The 23,346-nt window shown below is 45.8% G+C and overlaps 2 protein-coding genes across 2 annotated transcripts; one reads left to right on the top strand and one right to left on the bottom strand.

The window, feature by feature from the left end:
- Positions 1-622: 622 nt before the first annotated feature.
- Positions 623-8,904, top strand: lft1 (lefty1). The gene is made up of 4 exons (XM_035616780.2): positions 623-6,960; positions 7,209-7,455; positions 7,589-7,828; positions 8,211-8,904. The coding sequence occupies exons 1-4, from the start codon at positions 6,696-6,698 to the stop codon at positions 8,533-8,535; spliced, it is 1,077 nt and encodes a 358-aa protein (XP_035472673.1). The 5' UTR covers positions 623-6,695; the 3' UTR covers positions 8,536-8,904.
- A 3,390-nt stretch (positions 8,905-12,294) lies between these two features.
- hnrnpub (heterogeneous nuclear ribonucleoprotein Ub) lies at positions 12,295-22,072 on the bottom strand. The gene is made up of 14 exons (XM_035617590.2): positions 21,343-22,072; positions 19,898-20,012; positions 17,860-17,939; positions 17,562-17,701; positions 17,325-17,424; positions 16,659-16,771; positions 16,124-16,387; positions 15,730-15,849; positions 15,511-15,639; positions 15,231-15,399; positions 14,834-15,115; positions 14,440-14,732; positions 14,148-14,288; positions 12,295-13,150 (listed from the first exon to the last, which is right to left on the bottom strand). Exons 1-14 carry the CDS (start codon positions 21,881-21,883, stop codon positions 13,100-13,102), a joined length of 2,538 nt encoding a protein of 845 aa, XP_035473483.2. The 5' UTR covers positions 21,884-22,072; the 3' UTR covers positions 12,295-13,099.
- Between the last annotated feature and the right edge of the window lie 1,274 nt (positions 22,073-23,346).

Below are 23,346 nucleotides of genomic sequence, written 5' to 3'. Positions count from 1 at the left end.
GCTGGATTGTGGGAATTTAGGGCTCGGCCGTGAAATATGAATGAGTCACACGCAACACACACACACGGAGGCTTTTAGCTTAGCTTAGCTCGCTGAAAACACAACTGCCATTAAGTGAGGCCCTCGTGAAATTTTTCTACACTCGACAAAAGAAAAAAGTCTCGGCTGCAACGAGTTTCGAGTCTGTCATGTGTCGCGTTTTTACGGGGAAAAAAAAAAAAGAGTTGCCTTATTTGTCCCCCAACTTTCGCGCACGCGCACTGCTCCGAATCCCATTATCCGCCATCTTTGTTGCGCTACGACGTGAATAAGGGGTATGCCCTCCACCGCCAGCGGCCGGTCTCCCCCGCGTTTTAGCATCTCCAGTCGCCGCTGCAGGCAAAATCCCAGCTCATCATCATGGCGCCCGTCATAGCATCTGCTGTGCGGAGGGGAGGGGAAGGGAAGGAGAGGGGAGGGCTGTCAACACTGTGAATGGAAACTGCAGGCTGTCTGTCAGAGGTGCTGCTGGTGGCTTTGTGTGGACATGACACTTTTTTTATTTTCCTTAGAATGGAATAATAAAGACTTGCTGGCCCTTTAACACGCAGTGCTGTGCGTCAAACATGACCTGGGCTGTTGCAGTTGCCCACATCCACACAACCTTGGCCTCTTTGTGTGTGTGTGTGTGTGTGTGTGTGTGTGTGTGTTGCATTATTGCAAATGCATGGTAGATCATGGTACCCTGGTTACGCCTGACTACTTAAACGTGTTTATTAGTATAGGAATAGTATGTCCACACTAACAGCTGACCGCATCAAAGACACTCCATCACACCTTGCCTGATGACATCAGAGGCAGCAATTTCGAGGCACGCTCCTCACCGCCGGGCCCTTGACTGCAATGTCCTTGCAAGGCCTGCAACATTTTAGAGTGCAGCAGTTTGTCCAAGGATGTTCCGCATCTGCGGCCGTTCTCCCGGGGCGAGGGAGGCCCCCGTAGCGAAGAGCAAACTTAACTTGTAAAGCCTGCCTGCAGGCTACAACAGGATTTTCAGTGTTGACTCCTGGGGTCTCTGCTGTGCGAGGCTTGAGTCAGACTTTTCAAACATGAGTCAAGAGAGGTCAGAATGCCAGCAACACCAGGCTGTGTGGATTTGCACTTGAGGTTTTCTGGCACAGCTTCGCACTTCGCACTTGCAGGAGCAACTTCATTATCAAGACCGACGTCTTTCGGCAAGTGGCCTTCGTCACATCCCGATGACCCTGAATCAGACCTTGATTCTGGCCGCATCGGTCCAGCTGTAAATTTGTGTCGCTGGGGTTTTGACCTCTTTTCAGATTTTCTTTTCCCTTCTCAGTGCTCCTGTGAAGTAGGTGCCAGGAACCTCGACTATGCTCTTCCACATGTACGAGAATCAAATACAGATCCTAACAGGGGGTTGAATCCTTCACTAATCAAATACTATCATACTTTCTGTCTGCTCTGCTGAGCGAAAGGAGCAAGCTGACATTGCCATCTAACATCATATTGCATGAAAACACTGTACCCCTTGCCTCAAATGTCATCATATAACTTATTGGGGAGGCATAATGTCAATAGAGATATAACGTGACAGTGCAATCCAGCTCTACAAGACATCTGCCCGACCACACACACAATGTGTGTGGGGAATCGAGGCATTTTCGCCGCATGTTACTTTGAACTCATTATTGTCTCTTGCCTGGAAACGTCCCATCCTTTTGAAGCAAGGTGCCTATCACTGCTCAAAGTACAGCTATTAATGATTAACAGCCCACACAGCAGCCCAATCCCAGGGGCTATACAGTAGGAGGGCGTGTGTGTGTGTGTGTACTGCCCGGCAGCACACAGCAACATAAAAAATATAGTATTTCAGATCTCAATTCTCAAGAATGTTTTGCTGCAATCGCCCCTTTTTCATCCCAGGGAGAAAGAAAGGCACAAAGAGACACTTAGTACACAAGATGTGTCCAATAAAATCGGTTTAGACGGTGACCAAGATGTAATTGGAAACATGCCGTCTCGCCGTGACTGTTTATCGAAGCCAGCCCCCAACAATAGTTTATACACTCTGCAAATGTGTAACCACCATGAGATGATTGATTATGTGGGTCTGGAAATATCATCTGTGTAAAAAGGCCCACGAGCAACGGCACATAACAACATAATAGCACCAGTGGAGATGAGAACATGCCCTTGTTCTTTCTCTCCGTTTCACAACATTTTACGACTTCCGTCTGCCTGTGTGTGTGTGTGTGTGTGTGTGTGTGTGTCTGTGCGTGTGTGCGTGTGTGGAACTGCAGAACCAGGTCACCTTATCAAAGACAAATCAAATTCACATGTTGTATCTGTTATGTTGAGCAATTTGAAAACATGCCTGGTTTTTAATATCCTTGATACAACACTGATTGAGTCTTGTTGTTGTGTATTTCTTGAATTGTTAACTGTTCCCTGAGGTGTCGATCACCCTCGGGTGTGTTACACGGTTAATCACATCTATCATGATTAGCATTAAGCCCATAGTATGTTAATGGTTACATAATGTATATGGGGCGTGGCAGCCATTTTTCAGCAGTTTTCAGACAGTTAGATCTGAGCCGACGGGGATCAAACATTTTATCCCTTTGAACGAATGAATGGACGGGTTGTCGACATGAGTGACATAGATAATAGGAGCATACTGTACTACATACAGGAGCATTGGTGATTATATTTTGACTGTTTAGGTGTTTCATTAAAACAAATCCCAAATTATTATAACAATTATAAACTATGTTTGTTTGTTATATCTCTCAAATGCAGAGTATTTTAAATTAGGTGAATGCGTTAGGAAAATATTTTAAAACACAATACATACGGAGATAACATAGAGTAGGCTAAAATAAATTATATAAAAAAATACACCGGGATATGAGAGTAGACAAGAGAAAATAATAAAAGGAAATAAAATTAGACAATAATTGGACTCATTGTATACAGGGTGGACGTGCCCTTTAAACACTCTTGCCGGTCAGTAACACTGCAACAGCGCCCTCTGGTGCACAGCCGGTCTCCCCACAACTGTTTAAATTCCGATTTTGTTGCAGAGAACTGCTGCTGTCCTGTATTCATATTTTTCTCTTCAGGTTGTTTTTTTTTATTTACATTTTTTGTGTGAATAGAAATATTTTTTTGTTGATTTCAACTATTTATAGGCCAAAGATTTGATCTTATATTAGCCTATAGTTTGTATAATTTTTAGATTTTTTTTAGGGGGGGGGTCCTGCCGAATAAAAGTCTCCCCTGTGTCGATTAATTAAAAGTTAATGAAAAATAGTTATTGTTAGTCCTATCTAATCATGTCTGATCCCATTTGGCTCATGTCTGCACTGCCCGGGTAAAAACCCCGGCGTCTCGTGCGCTGATTGGCCTGTCGTCGGCCGCGTGAAATGCAATTAGACCGTCCTGCACTCTCTGTCTACATGTGGAGGCCACTGGGCAATAATCGCGTTGTCCCCTGCACAGGTCTGGCGCTCCCTCCCCACCCCTGTCCCCTCCACGTCCCCTCCCCGCCACACCGAGCGATGATTATTGGGCTCGACGGGACGGGACGGGACGGATCCGAACCCGGGCGCGTCATACGCAGGCCTGGCGCGGGACAGCTCGCATGTACGGGCCCATTAAGTTGCAAAACAGAGCGACCAAATATTTGGCGTTGAGATTGCAGCGGGGCAATGGCAGACCAGGAAGTAGCTGCCGCGTGAATTGATGGGGGAATTTGCGCCGGGCCCCCGCCGACACAACACAAGTTCAATATTGACTCTGCGGAAGAGGCCAGCAGCTCTCCACCTGGTTCCCGGGGCGACGTCCACAATGAGATGCTGCATAATGTCGTGTGCAAAAAGCCATGTGCAAACGTCATGGCGGAACCAGCACGCTGCAGCCTTCCCCTCCACCTCAGGGCCCCCATGTTTGTCCCCAACAAGCAGCTGAAGTTGGTCTCCTACAAACAGCAGTTTCCCTGTTTTCGAGCAAAGGGGATTGCATGTTTCACAAATGGAAGGGAATGACCTATAAACTGGACTGCTTTCGAATGCAAATGGCTGGATGTTAATTAACACCTGTGTTGTGGATTGTAGGAGCTTGTTGGCCTTTGATTGAAAAGAAATGGCACCTCGGGACATCGAGGCGCAGCTTTGAACTGCAGGCAACTTTGGCTTTGATTGGGATGGGAAGGAAGAAAGACTGAGAAATATCACACAAGAGGGCATCTTAATTTGCCGAATTAGCGGTTGTAACGTGAGGGGAAGAGGAGGGCGGCACAGGGGCCCGATGTATGTTAGGCCCTGGGGAGCAGCGGCCCTGTCAGACTGGCCCTTTGGCTGGACTGGACAATGGATGTGCTCTGAATTTACATGTCTGCGCCGAGGATGCCGCCGTCAGACAATCTCCAGTTTGGACCTTTACACACACAGACACACACACACACAGACACACAAACATACACACACGTCTCATCACGCTCAGGGTCCTACATCCGTGTCATCCACTTTGTTTTCATACGTCAAACGTATACGAAAAACTGAAGTCAGTGTCTCGTGCGTGCAACTGTGGCAATATTTATATATTATTTGTGTTTATATTACCATTTTGTGTATGTATATACAATAGATCTTATAACTTAAAGTTATTCACTTTTCCCCAAACTCTGACTCATTTACAGTATTTTTTTCTGCATATTTGTGTTATTAGTGTTTAAATACAGTCCCTGTCACAAATCTAATGGAAATGATCGGAATAATAATAATAATTAAAGTAGCTCATGTTTTGACTTTAATTTTCCAGCAATTGATTTGTTATTCTAGATTATTTTTTTTTAAAGTAGAATGCAATATAAAATAGAATAGAAATATTAAATAGGTGAACTGTTCTTCCCACAATGAATAGATATATGTACGTGTATACAGATCAATATATGTATCGCACTGCATTTATGTTAAAATTTTAATCAATCAAGTTTGAAGGCTAAAGCAACCGCATATTACATACAAAAATATAATAGTGCCATAATCTTTCATTAACATCAGTAGCCTTAATTTACGTGTGTACACACAATTGGGATATTTTGAATGTTGTATATTTTTTTAATAGCCAGAATTATTTCATTCAAACGCCCACTCGTTGTAGTGTACGTGTGACTGTATGACACAGAGTGGTGTCCGGTGTCCACTGCACTAATTCATAACTTGTCCCGTTCGTAAGCGTCAGCCCCTGGAGCTGCAGTGAGCTGCGGGCCTTGGCGGTCATCTGTCATTTGCTCTTCCTGTGTGTCCCTGCAGTCTGTCTGACATCTCTGAGCAAACACGGCCCAATACACAACCGCCGGCAGGGGCCCCTCCTGGGCGGCCAGCGAGAGCGGCCCCTCTTCTAATGTTTGTGTGACAAAAAAGGCAAGGCAAATCCTCGCAATGGAATCAGATAATCACCAACCTGTGAAGAGCCTGCCCCAATCCACATCCATGCCGGCCCCCCCGGCCCCTGGATTAACTGTCTGTTTGGCTAATAATTTTAATCTGCTGGAGAGGACCAAGAATGGGTGACAGGGCCCGGAATAAACATCTAATCCCCTCTCGCCCCCTCCTCTCCTCAAGCTCTGCACTACTTCCTCCTCGACCCCTGCGTTACACACTTTGTGTACCGAAGTGGACAGACTGTGTGCGTGCATGGCGCGCTGCTTCCTGGTCCTGAGTCAAAAAACTGCTCCCCCGGAAAAAAATAAGCCCGCTGTGTGACAGACTGTTGCCAGACTGCCCCGCGGCTGACATCGTCCAGTGGAATGTACACATCAGAGTGTGGGGTGTGAGTGTGTGTGTGTGCAGACAAGGGTGCTACTGAGGAGAGAGGGCACTTCAGGTTCACAGGGTCAAGAGATGTCTGTCTGGGACGCATGTGTAGCAGCAGAGGACACAATGTGTGCAGTCCAGGGAGGAGGGGGTAATCTAAATCGGGAGCAAATGTAAAATGAAACTAAATAGAATGTACGTATATATACTGATATTGATGCTCATAAGTCACATAAGTGAAAACACTGTTCACATGCTTTCTGATAGAACAAGTCACAGAATGATAAGCGATGGTTGTGTTGATTATTTATAATTTGACAGTCCTTCTGTTCTCACATTTGGCAGCTCCCCATCATCTTCCTCCCTTTTTTTGAGCAGAAAAGCCTCTGCAAGAAGATCCCAACCATCACAATACACCTTCAAACTTTACGACACACCTGGCCTTCAGATATGTGCTGTGCAAGTCTGGTTTGCCTCTCCCCCCCCCAAAGTAAAAATTATTCTAAATTCCCAGCAGATTTTGTTGAGGTCCTCACTGTGGCATCAGAAGGAACAGAGGCGACCCAACATCGAGCATCGGGTTTTTTTTTGGGTTTTTTTGGTGAAACTATGGTGAACTTACACCTCCGCAATACGGATGGCACTCGAGTCTAATTGTTGCTGTTTGAAGTATGGCCACTTAGATATCCTGTTTAGGATGGGGCTGTATTGTCGCACCTTTGTTCTGATAAGGGTCCCTGCCCCCATCGACAAAGTGCGAACGACTGGGAGGGCCGCGACAATATAAGGGGCCGGAGGGGCGTCCCGGGGACACTGTCTCTATCTCCGGGTGACCTGTGCCGCTGCTGTATACACACACCGAAGCTTCCACTCATGGATTTCCTGCGCGCTTGCGTCCTGTGCACCGCCGTCTTCGGCCTCGCCGAGGCTTTTACGCATGAGGATATGAAGGACGCGCTGCTGAGCAAACTGGGCCTGGACGAGGTGCCCAGAATCCACAAGAGGGATTTGGAGAACCTGGTTATTCCGGCGCACATCAGAAACAAGTACACGTCCATGCTGAAGATGCACCACAGCCGGAGGCGCAGATCGCTGCCCAGCCTGGCGGGCATCCTGAGGGGGATCCCCGGCAATGCAGGTATGGACCTTTTTGTATGTCGAATAAACATAACATGTAATTAATGAGGAAAAGGGAATTAATGTGAAAATGAGCTCTGGAAAAGATAAAGTGAAGCATTTCTTACCTTGCGTAATTGTGACAGTGCGCAAAAACTGCTTTACGCACCAAATTGCCTTTGGCGAATAACAACTTCAAGACACTTCTGTAATACAACGAAGAAGAAGAGGTCGCCTAAATGTTCCAACTGTTTTGATGCTTTTTTTTAGATATCTCCGGGGAGTACGTGTACTCTGACACCACCCGCTATCGCATGGTGTTCGACATGGAGGCGAGGATCCCGGACAACAGCGAGGTGACCATGGCGGAGCTGAAGCTCTACCAGCGGGCCAACTACCACAAGCGCTTCACGGTGGAGCGGAAGAACCACCGGGCCGTCAGCAACGCCCGGGTCAGCATCTACTGGGTGGAGGTGCTGCCCAACGGGTCCAACCGGACATCGCTGGTAGATTCGAGGTAAGAGCCCCCCCCCGATTAAGATCGGTGTATAGATCTGAAGAGGCGACACCGGCGGTTATCTTTATCATAATCAAATTGCGGGAGTCTCCGTATTTTTAATTAATCGTCCTTATCTCTCGCGGTTCCGCAGGCTGATCCCCATTCACGAGACGGGCTGGAAGAGCTTTGATGTGACCCAGGCGGTGCACTATTGGTCCAAGACGCAGCAGAAGACACCTATGCACCTGGAGGTGTGGATCGAGGGCGAGAGACCCGGCAGCTACGCGGCAGAGATGGCCAAGAGTGTCCACTTTACCACCCAGGAGCAGACGGACAACACCTTGGGGAAGCCCGAGCTCGTCCTCTACACACTCAACCTCGAGGAGTACGGGTGAGGGCGCGAGCTTTTGATAGACAGGATATTGTGTGTGTGCGTGACAACTGGGAGGTGGGGGCCCCTGGGGGCCCCGCGCTTCACCTGCATTCATCATAGTCGAGTCGCAGCGGTGTGGCACAGGGGCGCGAGGTCGCTCGTTCCAGTGGTCCGGGGGAGCCAATTAGTCAATCACTGAGCAATTATCTATACTCCTGATCTCGTGTCATGTTTGAAGTTTTTGTCTCTGTGTTGAGGCCAACTTATGTAGATCCACCTACCAAATAAAACAACACATATAGCAGGGGCGTAGCTAAGAGTTTCTGGGGACCCCTCAAAGACCCCCCCCCCCCCCATAAAAACAGTCTTCTTACCTTCTCCCCATCGTTTCCTCCCTCAGCTCCCGTGGCGACTGCGACACCAGCCAGAGCCGAGACACCTGCTGCCGCGAGCAGTACTTCATCAACTTCCGCGCGCTCACCTGGACGCAGTACTGGATCATCGAGCCGGCGGGCTACCAGGCCTTCCGGTGCACCGGCGGCTGCAAGCAGCCCAAGCGCAACTACGGCTACGGCGAGCGGCGGTGCACGGTGTCGGAGAGCGCGCCGCTGCCCATCATGTACCTGGTGAAGAAGGGCGACTACACGGAGATCGAGGTGGCCGAGTTCCCCAACATGATCGTGGAGCAGTGCGCGTGCACGATGGACAACGTGTCCGTGGTGTGACGTCGTGGAGGAAAACAGCCTATAAGGATTGTGGGAAATTATGGCGTTTTTTGTTTTTTTTCCATTGGGGTGTTGATATATTTAATGTTTTTTTAAGCAACACGTCGAGTACTTTCTATTTAAATGGACATTTAACGGGGAGTTTCACGGACAACAGGCCGCCCTGCTGCCATTTAAACTCTCATCTCCCCTTTCACAAGCACTTTGATATATTTTGTAAAAAAATGTGATCTTTAAAAAAAAACAAAATTTGAATTTTGTATGAGTTGTGCTGTATCTGCATGTGCCATTCAGATTCTGTCTGATGTGTTATATTTTCAAGCTGTACATAATATGGATGAGTTTATGTTTGGAAAATAAAATATTTTGTTTCACTAAAAAGAAAGTTTCCACTCCATCTCTTCCCTGCCGTCTGTCTGTCTGTGTGGCCCCCCATTCACATTCATGATCACATTCACATGCAGTTACATACAGCTGCCGGCCCCCTAATCTTTCACCTCTTTATTGACACTTATAGGAAATTGTTGGGCAGAGCAAACAATTTGCCTAATGACTTATAACACTTGTAACACTGAGGGCACACGGCCACCGACAATGACGGGCCGGAGACCTCCCCGCGGATGCTTTATTTGCAGTGGGGAAGGAGCGACGTGGCCCCATGCGGGGAAACGCGAGGTCAATTCAACATTGGGGGGCCCGAATGAGCCCCTCGTGTGTTTACGTCACGGCTTAGACCGGCCCCAAACGTTGGTAATCGGGGGGCCAATACCTAATGCACTGTTTGCCGTCCGAGTGGGGGGTCTTGTCATTCACGAATATGCTGCTGATGTATAGGCAAACGCGCCGCCCTGCCAAAGACAAGCAGCTGTCTTGTCTGTCTGTCTGGCAGGGGAAGTGGATTCCCATCATGCAGCACCAGCAGCACCAGGAGGCAAGAGAGCAGAGGGAACTCTGTTAAGACGACAAATAAGTCATACACTGTGCTCTGTTACTAAAACTACACAGTGCCTATCAAAAAATATCACCCCCCCATGTAAGTTGTCTTGTTTTACAGTTTTACCACATTAAATCGAAGTGGAAGAAGTAGTTAAATGGCGATCAAGGGGTTTCCGATGGCTGAATACATCAGTTGAGTGACCGAACTACGTATTTCAAAAAAATCGTGGAGGTTCATATTTTTTTGCATTGTCTAAATCCTCGGCAATACTTAAATAAACATGAAGAAAATAATGTTGATGCTCTGAGCAAACCTCTCTCAGTTAAGTGCTTGTGGGTTCGGGTGGTGGTGGTGGAGGGGGGCCCCACAGAGTCTGCTTCAGTATAGGCCCCAGAATTTTGTGCTCCACCCCTGGGTGAGACCTCCACCACATGAAGACAGACACTGCACTACACTGAATTACAAGCAACTCTGCAAAAAAAAAGGGTGACTGATGATCACGCCTCAAGGTGTCCTTCTTCGGGTTATTCAGGGTTGGCCGTCCTCCAAAAAAATTAAAATAAAAACACGCAAGGAGACTACTGAGGCAGGAGGCCGAAAGATTTATGACAGCTCTCAGAGGCTGGCAGTGGAGAGGGACTGTCTGTGCAGACCCAGCACTGAGTCGGCCAAGTGCATTCTGGGAACTTGCTGGTGGCTCAATGAGGATACTTATCCACAGCATGTTAACATACTCAGGGACAATGTTAACATCGTGGCAATGTAATGTTTACAGTTCTTCACACTCCATTTGTTGAAATAGTCGATCTGACACCACCATACGTCCCTGAGGCCATGGCACACGCACGCACGCATGCACGCCGTCCCGTCTGTTAGGCCTGGTGGTGGCAGCAGCATGAAGCAGAGGTATAGAGCCACATATGGGGAAAGAACTTGGCGCAGTCTGCAAGAGCTCTGTCATTCAGGAGATTCGTTTTCCAGCAGGACAATGAGCCCAAGAATCGGAGTGGGAAGAAATGGAGGGAGGGGAGGGGGGTGAACACTAACAGCTATTTTGTTTTCTATGTTTGGAATTCAGATCAGTTTTCACTCTGGCTTTTAACTCTATATACCGCACGTCCCTGCTCGAAAATGACATGTAGATGTTACTGGGTCAGAGTAAATGAAGACAGCACACAACATGAATGAAAGATTTCATGTTCGCCTAAAAGAAGAGAGTCAATACCCCCTATGTAATAATGCAGATGAAGCCAGAATCCAAAGGACATCGGAACATTCCCTGTGCCAAATTCCATGCTGATGAATTGAAGCAGAGAAAGGTTTAGTAGGGACATTGGTGAGGGGGCAGTAAAAGCCACATTAAATCTACTTTGAAATCACCAACACTGGACTTCCACTGCAACAAAATCACAAAGCCACAACGTACCAGCTTCTTTAACTTTTAATAGAGTTGAGTCCCAAAAAAAAAAACGTGAAATACAATCCCCAAATTGTTTAAAAATCACAAATATCAAAATCTGTCGGATAAAAAGAAGACGACAAATCTCAAAAAAATCTTTTGCAGTTTTTTTAATAATAAAAAAACCTGATATACAACCTGCAACATAAAAGCGATAAAAAATACTATAGTGTCCGTTGTTTCATAGAATACACTGTAAAATCAAAAGCTCGCATTCTGCTGGATCTCTTTGTCCAGTACAATTTTAAAAACAGGAGGGGCGCACACCGGCCCAGACATTTAGTTAAGAGTCAACAATTCATCACACGGCAGTTACTCTGGTAAACTAACACTTTTCTTAAGATCACAATACATTTATTACTCAATTAAGTCGATTAATTCATGAACATTCGTGCATGGTTGAAATAGTGGCGAAGTATGTACATGTTTATTAAATATCAACAAGGGCAGTTTAAAAACTAAAAACAATGGACTGGCGAAATTTCTTTCTGATCAACTGTAATCATCCCATTTTTTTCCCCCCAGCTCTGACGTCGTCCCGGCGCCGCAACACAAACTGTGAGCCGCCCGCCAGGAAAACACCACAAGCCTTTTGAATGAGCTGCCGTTATTGCTGGGCCCCACAGTCACCACGACGGATTCTATAGAGTGCTTCGAAAACAGCGCAGTAACGCCTTTTTTGAATTGGGAAAGTGTCTCCTCCTCTCTGCTCCGGTTTCCTGCAGCTGACCAAAGGCTTTTATGAGCTGTTGGTTGTGTGTGTTTGTGTGACGCTGTGTAGCCCTTTTAGGTTTGCTGGTGAAAATGAGCAACCCCCCCTCCCAACTCTTTCCGACCACTTTGTGCTGAACCAGCCTCAGCAGAATTTTGTAATAATATAAATCATTAAAAATATACATGCATGCCAAAAAAACAACAGTAAAAGAATGGTGTTCTTTTTTTAAATAGGACAAGTCAAAGCTAAATGTTTTTCAGAAGTCTACTGCACTAAAAGAACCACTGCTAAATTCTAGGAACTAGAACTTTTCAAAATAATCGAGCCTAGCCAGTGCCACAATTTGAATATAAATAAAAAAATAAATGAAAATTTAAGTGTAGTATATTAAAAAAATGGCTTACCCATATCCTTAAAATGGCTCAGGCAAAAAAATTTGCCAAAACAATGTGCATTAGATTAGTTTTAAGACTGGAGATGACGTATCAAAGACGGGACACTCGGGACTGAACCACTTCATTAATGAGGGGTGAATTGCAGCCTGACAAGGGGCGGGTGTCCTTATCGTTTGAAGTAGCAAACTCCCCATCGCCCACTCAAAGGTCTTTTACACACCTTTGATCTGAATCAAAAGTCATAAGCCAGGGAGAATGTAAAAAAGCCAACGAGTCGTTTATTGTAGGTCTACGGAGTTTAGGTTACAGGTTTGATAGTGGGAACAAAAGACAAAAAAACGTTACTGGAATTAATCTGCTGCTTCAGTTCGACTGTTTGACAGTGGACTCTCTCGACATGTACAGTCAAACAACATACTTGGCTACCGTGCCTCCTGCCAAGAGGCTAAGATTCCTTTTCCATCATAACCATTTCTTAAACTTCTCATACAAACTATGGAAAACAAAAAAAATATATTTACAATTTGTAATAAAAAAAGGAGAGCAAAAAACTAAAAATGAATCACAGCACAGATAAAATGCACGACCCTGAAGAAAAAACAACAACAACAACAAAAAAAATCTTGCTTAATATCTGCTGGGCGGGCAAAATGTTTCCTGTTCCTGATAATGCATGTTTCTTTTAAAAGCACGCCAGTTAAAAGTGGTGAAAAAGATAAATGAAATATACACCAAAGGAAAAGCAAAAATATAGCATGACTGAAGGAGAGACTGAACCCACAATGTATATGTGTATTTATATATATATATATAAATATGTATATATGTGTATATATAAAGCTTCGATCACTCTCCTCTCTGATGTGGAATGTTGTTGCTCCATATCTCTTTAGTCTCGGTAGTCACTTTTAGATTAATAACAGTGGGGGGGTGTAGGATAAGAAAAAAATTAATGATGATAAAAATAAAAAATAAAGTTCAGACGGCGAGGTGGAGGGATGTTCCGTGGCAAGAGGTGGGGTCTCCGTGTCGGCCATCAGTCCGTTAGAACAAGTGTCTTAGTAATATCCAGGCTGGTACTGCTGACTCCACGGCTTCTGGTTCCAGAACTGAACAGAGAGAAACACACACACACACACACACACACACACACACACACACACACACACACACACACACACACACACACACACACACACACACACACACACACACACACACACACACACACACACACACACACACACACACACACACACACACACACACACACACACACACACACACACACACACACACACACACACACAGTTCACTTTGTGTAAATGAGACAGATGAACGTGTTCTAAACTCAGTATTCAATTTTTCCTGAGATCAACTATAGTCAAAGTTACTATTTGTTAATATTCAATGATGTAACGAGCAGGGACGAAACTGGTCACTGTTGCAGTATTTAAGAAAACTGTAAGGCTACATCCTCATGACTACGGTTTAGTTTTAAAACGCATCACTGCTGCCATGTTTAACTCTGCCGTCCACACTACTACGGAGTTCGAAGCATTTGGAAACGCTGCTGAAAATTTTGAAAACTTGAAAAAAATGACGCAATCACAACTTGACCGCCAGCGGTGAAGGCAAAATGTATTAAATACACTGATAGTTTCAATTTTAAAACAAAAACGTTGCAGTATGGATGTAGCCTGAAATTTAAGAGTGGCCTGCTAGAAATAATTTCATTCACAAGCTGTTCAGCTGCAAATCGACCCAATAAATCACAGAATAAAAATAAAACTGGAAGATGTGAAAAGTGCTTGGCGCTGGTATTATGTGATTTTTAAATGGAGCTACTAATACAAGACCTTATGGAGGTTCTCAATCAGATTACATTTTTGTGAGTACAGACATTTCTTGTTCTTCAATAACCCAGCTTGGTCCCAATTACACTTTTGTTTGTGGGGAAAGCATTTAGTGGGTCTGAACAGTTTTATTTGTGAAAATAAAATAAGGGGATTCGACTTTTAGGGACATTAACAAAACTCTATATCAAAGCTTTAAAGCCCAGTGGGAGGAAAGTAGAGGCTGTTTCCTCAGTGCAGAAATACTGACCCCTTGCTGCCAGCTCTGGTTGAAGGCCTGGGCCTTGTCCATGCCGTTCCTGTTGCCGCCAAAGTTGCCGCTGTTCCTGTTGTTGCCAAAGTTGCCATTCTTGTTGCCATAGTTGCCACGGTTACCACCTCTCTGCTGAAACTGGAGAGAGGGAGGAGGAAATTACCATTATAAAAATTTAATGGCTGGTTAAAACCCATTTTTAGATATTAAAAACAACTCAAACTTATTCTCAATGCAAATCACAAGTGTGAATAAAATGATATACAAATATTTTTTTAATCAAACCCACCTGGTTGGGATGTCCCCTGTTTCCACCGCGGCTCATGCCGCTGCCGCCGCCACCTCCTCCTCCTCCTCCTCCTCTGCTCATGTTCCCTCTGTTCATTGGGCCGCCTCGGCTCATGGGTCCTCCTCTGGGGCCCATGTTGCCCCTCATCGGGCCGCCCCGGGGGGATCCGCCCAGGCTGTGGATGGGGCCGCCGCCCCTGTTGAAGTTTCCACGGTTGGGGAATCCTCCCCTGAAGGCTGGGGGAGGCAGGAAGCCTCGGGGTGGGCGGTTGTAGCCACCACGGGGACCAGGAGCTGCGGACGGAGCAGAGGAGCACAAGTTGGGATGAATGCGTTTGCAATTAATTAACAATACGGCCTACTTATTGAAAATTATTTAAAGATTTTTTTTTTACCTCCTCTAAAGTTCCCTCTGTTCTGGAAACCTCCACGGCCGCCGCCTCTCTGTCCAGGTCCACTGCCGCGACCAAACTGGTTTTTGCCCCCCCGGCCGCCGCCACGCAGACCGCCACCTCTTTTGGGAGTGGTGCTGCCCTGGTTGGGTTTCTTTTCAGCGGGCAGAGCGGTCTTGCTTTCCTCCTTGTATTGTTCCAGCAGCTTGGCGGACTCCTCTTTCTGCATCTCGGCATAGATGACCTCGCTGAAGCTCTCGCCTTCTTCGGGCAGGGAGTAGAAGCCTGTAACAGTGGAAAAAACAAAACAGATTAGGAAAGAATAATGACAGATTTTAACTATACAGTATTAAACAGTAGTACGTGTACCCTGTGTATACCACAAAGCATCTGTTTTTACCTTTCATTTTGAGAAGAGCGTGCTCAGGCACTTCTTTGCCATCACCCTCGACCTTCTTCTGGACTCTCTGCTTGAAGTCGTCGTCGGAGGGGCAGACCACCACAGCCTTACGCTGGAAGCCTGCAAACAGACACATCTTCCTCTTCTGGCCAGGGGCAGAGAGGTTGGTCTGGAAAGCGGAGAAAGATCCTCAATCACAATGCGATTTACAATATTCGATTTTGCAGTTGGTCGTGTAGTAAGTACGGGCATCGCTCCAGTTCTTCAGAAAACCACTTACATGATCCAGGATATAGTTTCTCTTCTTGCGGGCAGCAATCTCGATGAACTTGCCCAAGAACAGTGGCGCTCGCTGGGAGATGGCGGTCAGTTTGGTAATGTCCTTCGACTGGCGCTTTAGGCTGTTGATCTGTATTGGATGAGAGAGAATAAGTTACACAACTGTTTTCTTACCAAAACTACAACAAGTCTTTCAACTGAGCTATTTTCAAGTACTGACCATCATCTTGTCCACAATTGTGTCACTGCCAAGGATGTAGTATTTCCCAGGGTTCTCCTGGACGTGATTCTGCACCCATGTTGTCTTCCCTGAGCCTGGCAGACCCACCATCACTACGATCTACAGAACGGAGGAAAAGAAAAGGGGTTAACTTGAAAGTGACCAAAGAACAGAAATTTGTATAATTAAGTATACTTTCAACTGTAAACAGTTAGTGTTAAATTTCAAGTTCCAATTTTCCTTAGCAATAAAAAAAATAAAGGATCAGTTCTGTCACTGTTTAGGTACCGGTGCTGTTTTAAAAGTATTGATTTAGCACTGGTATAAAAAAAAAAAATCTTCGGTGCTTGAATAATTAAAGAAATAGATCTGTGATATCTCCGTCTTTGCTCACCTCGCAGTCTGCCTTTGTCTGTGGCCCCTTGAGGCCCCGGACACGCTCGTCGACGGGGATCTGCTGCAGGAAGGTGTAGCCCTGGGGCTGGGGGAAGTACGGAGTCTCCATCTGTCCAAAGTTGAACTCCACGGCACAGTTGTGGCAGATGACGTGGGGGAAGAGGGCCTCGCCGTTCAGAGTGTCCACTTTGATGTTAAATGCCTCGACAGGATCCCCGCCGTTCTTGGCGAAGGACATTGCCACCTCGTCGCCCTCAAAGTCCTGAGTAGAGGATGAGAAATCAAGAGTTGTTCTTTGATTATTAACAAGTTATAGAATGACAAAACTTGTGAGAATCAATGCTTTCAAATTAAACTTCATTTAAAACAAGAATAAATATGCCCATCCAGATGTACATTCAACTTGGGAACTACGTATTCTGCAGAGAATAATAACTTAATTTAATCGCATCTTTACATTCTTTGAGACATTTGATCCTAATCTTGGTTTGGCTATTGAGAGAAATAAGTTCATGATAAGAGTGATGTCTTACAATAAGGCAGCAGATGACATCGTTCTCCTCGTAAGTCTCTCCAAAGTCCTCTGTCACACAGTTGGTGGTCTTCTTGCCTTTCCCAGAGTAGGCGTACGAATGCTGCTCCTCACCTGCACATTAATGGAAGAACATATTAAATCAACAAATACACTACAGCGTAAGAGCTGACATGATATTTTTCTCCATTAAGATGCCGTGCCTCTATAACTGTGTGAATCATCCGTGGTTGGCACTAGACTAGCCACCATTACTATGATGCGGCCGGAGCTGGAGCCATTTTACATTAACATGTGGTGCTGCGTACAAACCACCAGGGGGACCCCTTTCTGGACAGAGTTTCTCAGAGGATCCCAGCAGCTGCAGTTTCTATTGGATATCATTTGTCTGACCTTCACGCAAATACATATTAAATCCAGTGCAGTGTTTTTAGTCCATGTTTTCGATTCATAAAACATTCACGATCTTGCATAAGAGCAAACGATGCAATTAATCTTTCCAAAATTGAAGTATCTCGTGCTCTAGTTTTCTGGCAATAAATTGAACTAACATTGCCACGGGTGACTGGAAAGTTATTGTTGGCCACTTCATTCCACTGATACCGAATACCTGAGTGACACAGCTAACGGTACAATATGTTCACAGCTAAAGTATAAAGATACTGACCCAAGAGCAGTGTGCCAGTAGACAGGGACCAGCCAACCTGCACGTCGTGGATCTCCATGTTCTTGCTGGAAATGTGCTTCACGGGAATTTTCTCTGTAATCTGTTGACATGAAGGAAAACGGGTGAGCACACAATGTATAAGGTCATCTAGTCAAATGTTGGCATCAAATTCAACATTCCACACAAGGGAAGGGCAATTCATTTTAAGTGCAGAATACGCCAGTGTCGTTGACCTACCTTCATCTCGAAGCAGGCTTTGCCTTTGTTCACACCATAGGTGGCCTTACCTCCGGACCAGAGGTAAGCAAAACTCTCCATGGTGAGAGATGATGCACTATAACGGTCCCGCGACACTTTAAAGTGCAGGTCACAGTTGTCTGGTGCACAAGAAAGAAGAAAAAAATACACTCAACTATGTGTATCCATACAAATAAGTCTCTGAAAGTGACTTAAGTGAATTGTGGTTAATGTTCCTTAACTGTCATCTTAGTCTTTTTCAAAAACCGCTGTGGACCTCAGAATACAATTAACTTACAGGTATCCAGGACGACTTTGGTGTCATCAAACTCCTCATCTTCCTCCTCCAGAGGCGGCACAGGAGACTTAAATGAAGCCCTGAAAAGAGACACCAAGCAGTCAGAGGATTCACGTGTCACTGTGGCTGCATGGAGCATTTAGATGTCTTGGGTATCACTTCCTTAAACTAATTGGGGGGAAAGAAGTGGAAAAAGACTGGGGGGGACAACACAAAATAGAAATGGTAAAATGGGCAAACGAGTCTCCAAAACTTTGTGTATAAGTCGGCTGTAATGTGGGCCGTGGCAGACAACACTTACCTTGCAGAATCCAGCGAAATCTAAAATGTGAAAGATACATAGAACGAAAGAACCTCTGCATTTTGGGACTGGTAAGGGTGATAAAGGGGAGTTTCTGCTTTGATTTTAAAGATCAGTGTGTTTACGGTCTACTCTCCAGGATTGCTCTGGGGTCAGTCACAGCAATAGTGAGTGTAGTTATATTTAACTTCCCATGTGTGAAATTCCAAATGAAAAGGTCACAACAAGCTCACGCTGTCCTCTATAACTATGTAACTCTGAAATACAAGTTTAAACCCTGCTCTGATGCTCTGAGCGGTCACATTGCACAGAGAACTAAAGATATTTCAAAATTTTGCACTTGGGATTACATTTCTATGACTATTCACCATTGTTCCATTGTAAATTAAGCAATGACTTAAGTCCTCTGGAGTAACTTCAAAAAAAACAAACCCCAACACATTTAAGTGAGTAGTGTAAAAATGGCTGCAGCAGGTAGAGTTATAGTGGCTCTGGAAAACACACGGTCTGAGTTGGAGCACATGGTCAGTGCCGCCCGTCTGCGGGCCGTACATTGGCTGCTGCTCTGCGGGCAGGTGGACGCCCGGTACGAGCTCATTTCACATGGGGTAGATCAAAGCACAACAATGTTATGGGGGGGGGGGGGGGACACTTTTGGCCATGGGAGGGGAAGAAAAACTGGACCTAATTAGAAATGAATGGACCCTTGCAAAAAGTGATACCCGATAGGAAAGAAGGGGGGAAAAATATGTATGCAAAAATAATGTATTCCATTAAATGTGGCATCCTGAACACTGGCGAGACGTTTCCAAAAATGTAAAAAAAAAAAAGTTCTTCCAAAGGTGATTCCATCCTCTTGCCGTGAATGGTACAGTACGTCAACAGCGCAATGGAAACTCAACACTGACCAATAAGTTGGTACATGTATGCACACACACACACACACACACATATATATATACACACACACACCCACACACACACACACACACACACGCTCACCATGCATGATGTCCCCTGTGCAGGGGGAGAAAAGAGCCTGGCAAACACACACACCCATACTGTCACATCCTGATAAACACACACGCAAGACATGATACATGAGACAGAAATAGCATATTGAAGTCATACAACTAGTGAAAAACAAAAAACAAAACAAAGATAAAAACAAAAGACCAGTGCGAAGTAAAACGATGGACGGTCGATAGCGAGCTCCTTCTTGGAAAGTTCCAAACACTCAATTTTGCTACATCCTTGTGTGCTACCTTGCTGCAGTGGACCCCTCCTCCCACACCTCTGAGCTATTCCTCCCTCCCCGTCGGGCCTCCATTCAAATGTGCACATCTGCTACTTTCCTCTGGGTTCTCTGTGAGCAGCCTTGATTCACCTTGAGGACACAATGGGCTTTTCCAAAAACAATATGTGGCAGAAGGAGCAGATGTGAGAGTTCACAGAGACTTGATAGATGCACTTCTGCTACAGAATGCAGTCCATTAAAGACACAATGTGAGTGGGCACTGTAAAGGGTAAATGGTAAGGCTCTTTGAGTACTCAGGAATGACCCTCAAAACATGTGTGTGAAATGTTAGATTAATAAATAGTATCAAAGTTATAAATGAGGGTTCTTCCTCTTGCTAGTTATATGTGCATTGGCACTTAAAGCCAATACAGTTCAACAAAGCTCTGGATGGCGCTTCAGGGATGCTGAAGGCCATTTTTGCTCTGTCCCATCCTTACCAGCTGTATTTGTTCTCTTCAATAAATTCAAAGTAGCCCCTTCCATGTTCCTCCCGGCGTCTCTTAACACCCTTCTTATTCTTCTGATCAGCATTCGTGTCTTTGTCCGCATCCCCTTTGAAAATAGAACAAAGATATAGAATGAGGTGCTCCTTTTTGAGTGAGAGAGGTCGGACTGGCAGTGGGGTTCTGGCCCCACGAAGCCCGTTCATTAATTACAATATGTCGACCATAATCATCAAGATTAAAAGATTAAGAGGTTACACCTCAAAATGTTTTACACTTAAAACAATACAATCATATTGCATCAATTGTAACAGCTCTAATGACCAGATAGTAAATTAAAATGTAGGCTGGTCCAAATGAACAGTGTGAACAGTATTTGCTGGGGCTGGAAAAAAAAACAAGTCTCTGCAAAGTAAAGGGACATCAACCCTGTAATGAAGGGCGTAAATATATACTGTTTTCATTCATTCTATAGCACCAAGGAGGTCAAGTCTATTGTCTGGGACAGATGCATCATGCAAGGAACTATGGGAACCTACTTAGCCCATCCCCCATATCTAACCCTGGATCACTTCTAATGGTCGTAAATTAATTTTTCCTATGCTGACCCAACACGATAACTAACACTTTATATTCGAACCAAGGGCAGAACTAACCCAACCACGTGCTAGCTAAACAAGCTAATTCGGCGCCTGTCCCATCTCCCTGCACAGCTTTTACACGAGCCATGAAGCATCGTCGACATGTGTACAAAATTTGACTTTAATCTTTATTTGACTTCGGGGCTACGCACGTGTCTTCTCCGAGCTCGAGATCATTTAACGACGACGCAGGGTGCACATTTCACCGTCGCGTTGTGCCGTTCTCGCGTAGACTTTTTTTTTTTTTTACAGTCGGTGATTTCCGAGGCCCTGCCTCCCCCGATCCCGCCGTGTCTCCGAACGTCAATACGGGAACCGTCGATGCTAGCGGAGCGGACGACGAGCTAGCTAGCACCGCACCACAAGACACAAAGAGATGACGTTAGCTGGCAAGCTAACACGCTAACCAAGCGAAAGGAAAAGCCAGACTTAAAAAAAAGACCATTTGCCTACTTTGCCACTCCCATGCACGAGTAATGGTCGCTAACGACGCGCACGGGTGTACAATAAAAACGCTCAAATTAATTTTCGTTTGGCCGAGTAACGTTAGCTCTTCAACCGAAGCCGACGCTAACGTTAAGTCCGTTGATCGGCTAACCGGTTCAAGCTAGCCTCGCGAGGTCGGGCTAACTAGCTTAACATGGACGCCCTGTTGTATTTCAACGCATTCGAATGTAGCCCCCTCCCCGCGGTAGCATTAACGCTAACGTGATAGCAGAAACACCGACAGCCAGCCATAGTCCAGCCGGCCAATCACAGATTTAAAAAATATACATCCACTCAATTCGGACGACTCACCCTCAGCAGCCTGGTCCCCGGGCTCACCGTCATCTGCCTCTATTTTCTCCATGTCGTCCACGTCTCCCTTGAGCATGGGGTCCATCTCGTCGTCGTCGTCGCCCCCGTCCTCATCCCCTTCACCCATTTCGTCGTCCTCGGCGACGGCGTCCCCGTCGCCTCCGTTCTCTGGCTCGTTTTCCTCCTCCGCCGCCGCCGCCTCCGTCGTCGTCTCCTCCGCTGCCGCCGCCGCCGCCACCTCCTCCTCTTCTTCTTCCTCCTCCTCCTCCTCATCATCTTCGTTGGCCTCCATGCTTTCTTCTACCGGGCCCTCGCCCTCCTCCTCCTCTCCCATGCACTCCTGGTCGGCGGCCTGGCCGAGACCCTCGTCCGACGCGGCCTCCTGGTCCAGCGGGGAGTTCCCGGCCAGGGCCTCCTCGTCCAGCGCGGCCTGCAGGCGGTCCATCAGCTCGGCCTTCAGCCCCTTGTCCGACAGATCGCGCTTTTTCAGCTCGTCCTTCAGCTCGTTGACTTTCAGCTTCTTCACGTTGATTGAGCTCATCGTGGATGGTCGACGGGGAAACTATGTTAAATAAAAACGAGCACAAATACGAACGATAAATAAATTACTGGACGCGCCTTTATCACCGGTGAAACTCAATACTGCGCCAAACGGCACCCGCTGTCCGAGCAATGTTCCGCCGGCAGAAGAAGAGCTGTGCGGAGTCTGAGCGGTGGGGGAGGGGGAGGAGCGGCAGGAGGCGGGTGACGTCCTCCCCCGTAATTACCCAGAGTGCACCGCAGCGTGGTTATGTAGCGCGTCGTCGTCGTCGTCGGCCCATCTGTCGCTGCTGCTCGCCCCAAGGGAGAGGGGCTGCTCGCGGAGGGAGAGGGGCGGATTATTGAGGAGAACGCACTCCGGTCGAAAAATAAACCCACGCAGGATATTACTTAGCCCATGTTTCAAATGAATACATGTAATGGGAAGGGGTGGGGCATTTAATAGTTTAATTTGGAAGCGTTGTACCAAGGACAATGAGGTATACCGTAATGCACAATATCATTAAGCACAATGAATGTAAGAAATACAAATCCACGTAGACTAATTAGGATATAATGCACATTTTGTAAAAAGTAGTCTCACATTGGAGAACACAGGGAGTTGACTAATAGGCTAACGTAGGCTAAAGTCACCAAACTTTCCCAACAGCTAGCTTTTTTGACTGTCTTTAACTGTAACAAAATGCATAGTGGGATATATCATAGGGCAAATTGTCCTTGAAGCCCACGGTGGGAGCCAAGTTACACTCCGCATGTTTCGTTGAAATAAGTGCAGTTTAAATCTTGTGTAGTACTTTAATTGGAGCTTGAAAATGCAATTTCCTTCACTAAGTTCATGGCGATTTGTTAAAAAGGTCAGCTGGTGACAATTCATTTCAATTGATGTCGTTTAGGAACATTATATTGTTAAAGGCAGCAATATCTGAAGTTTCTGTTACGATAAGTGAGCATGTTACTGTCGCTTTAACACAAATAGCTCTCTGCATGGCTTTGAAGTTAATTGGTTAATTGCTTTGAGGCTAACTATGCTGTGTTCCATTGTACTCGGAACACCGGGGGAAAAAAACCTGCCCGACTCGGAAAAACGCAATGGAATTCTTCAAGTCGGGATTCCAAATCGGAAACTCGGGCAAGATCCATGTAGACCGATTCGGTAGAAAAATGTCACAGTTAAATGGCAGCGTAAAGTGTAGGCCTACATTATATTGTAGCTTATAGCTCGGCACCCGTTTATCATACACAATTATGAGCTGTGTGGTATGTTATTGGATTGAGCAAGACATAGATTTACAGCATACGTTTGTCGTGTCACTGATAGTGCAGTGGTCGCTCATGTATAGGCCATCAGTAAATACTTCTATTTCAGCAAGCCACACCGTTTTCTTACCGTAATACACTTTCCTGATGAGGAAGACTTGGTTTTGAATATTCCCATAAGAACTCAAGATGTTTCCAGCTGTGGAA

Source organism: Scophthalmus maximus, chromosome 18 (assembly GCF_022379125.1).
Source record: "Scophthalmus maximus strain ysfricsl-2021 chromosome 18, ASM2237912v1, whole genome shotgun sequence".
NCBI classification, from domain to species: domain Eukaryota; kingdom Metazoa; phylum Chordata; class Actinopteri; order Pleuronectiformes; family Scophthalmidae; genus Scophthalmus; species Scophthalmus maximus.
This window is presented reverse-complemented; position numbering and strand designations above follow the sequence as displayed.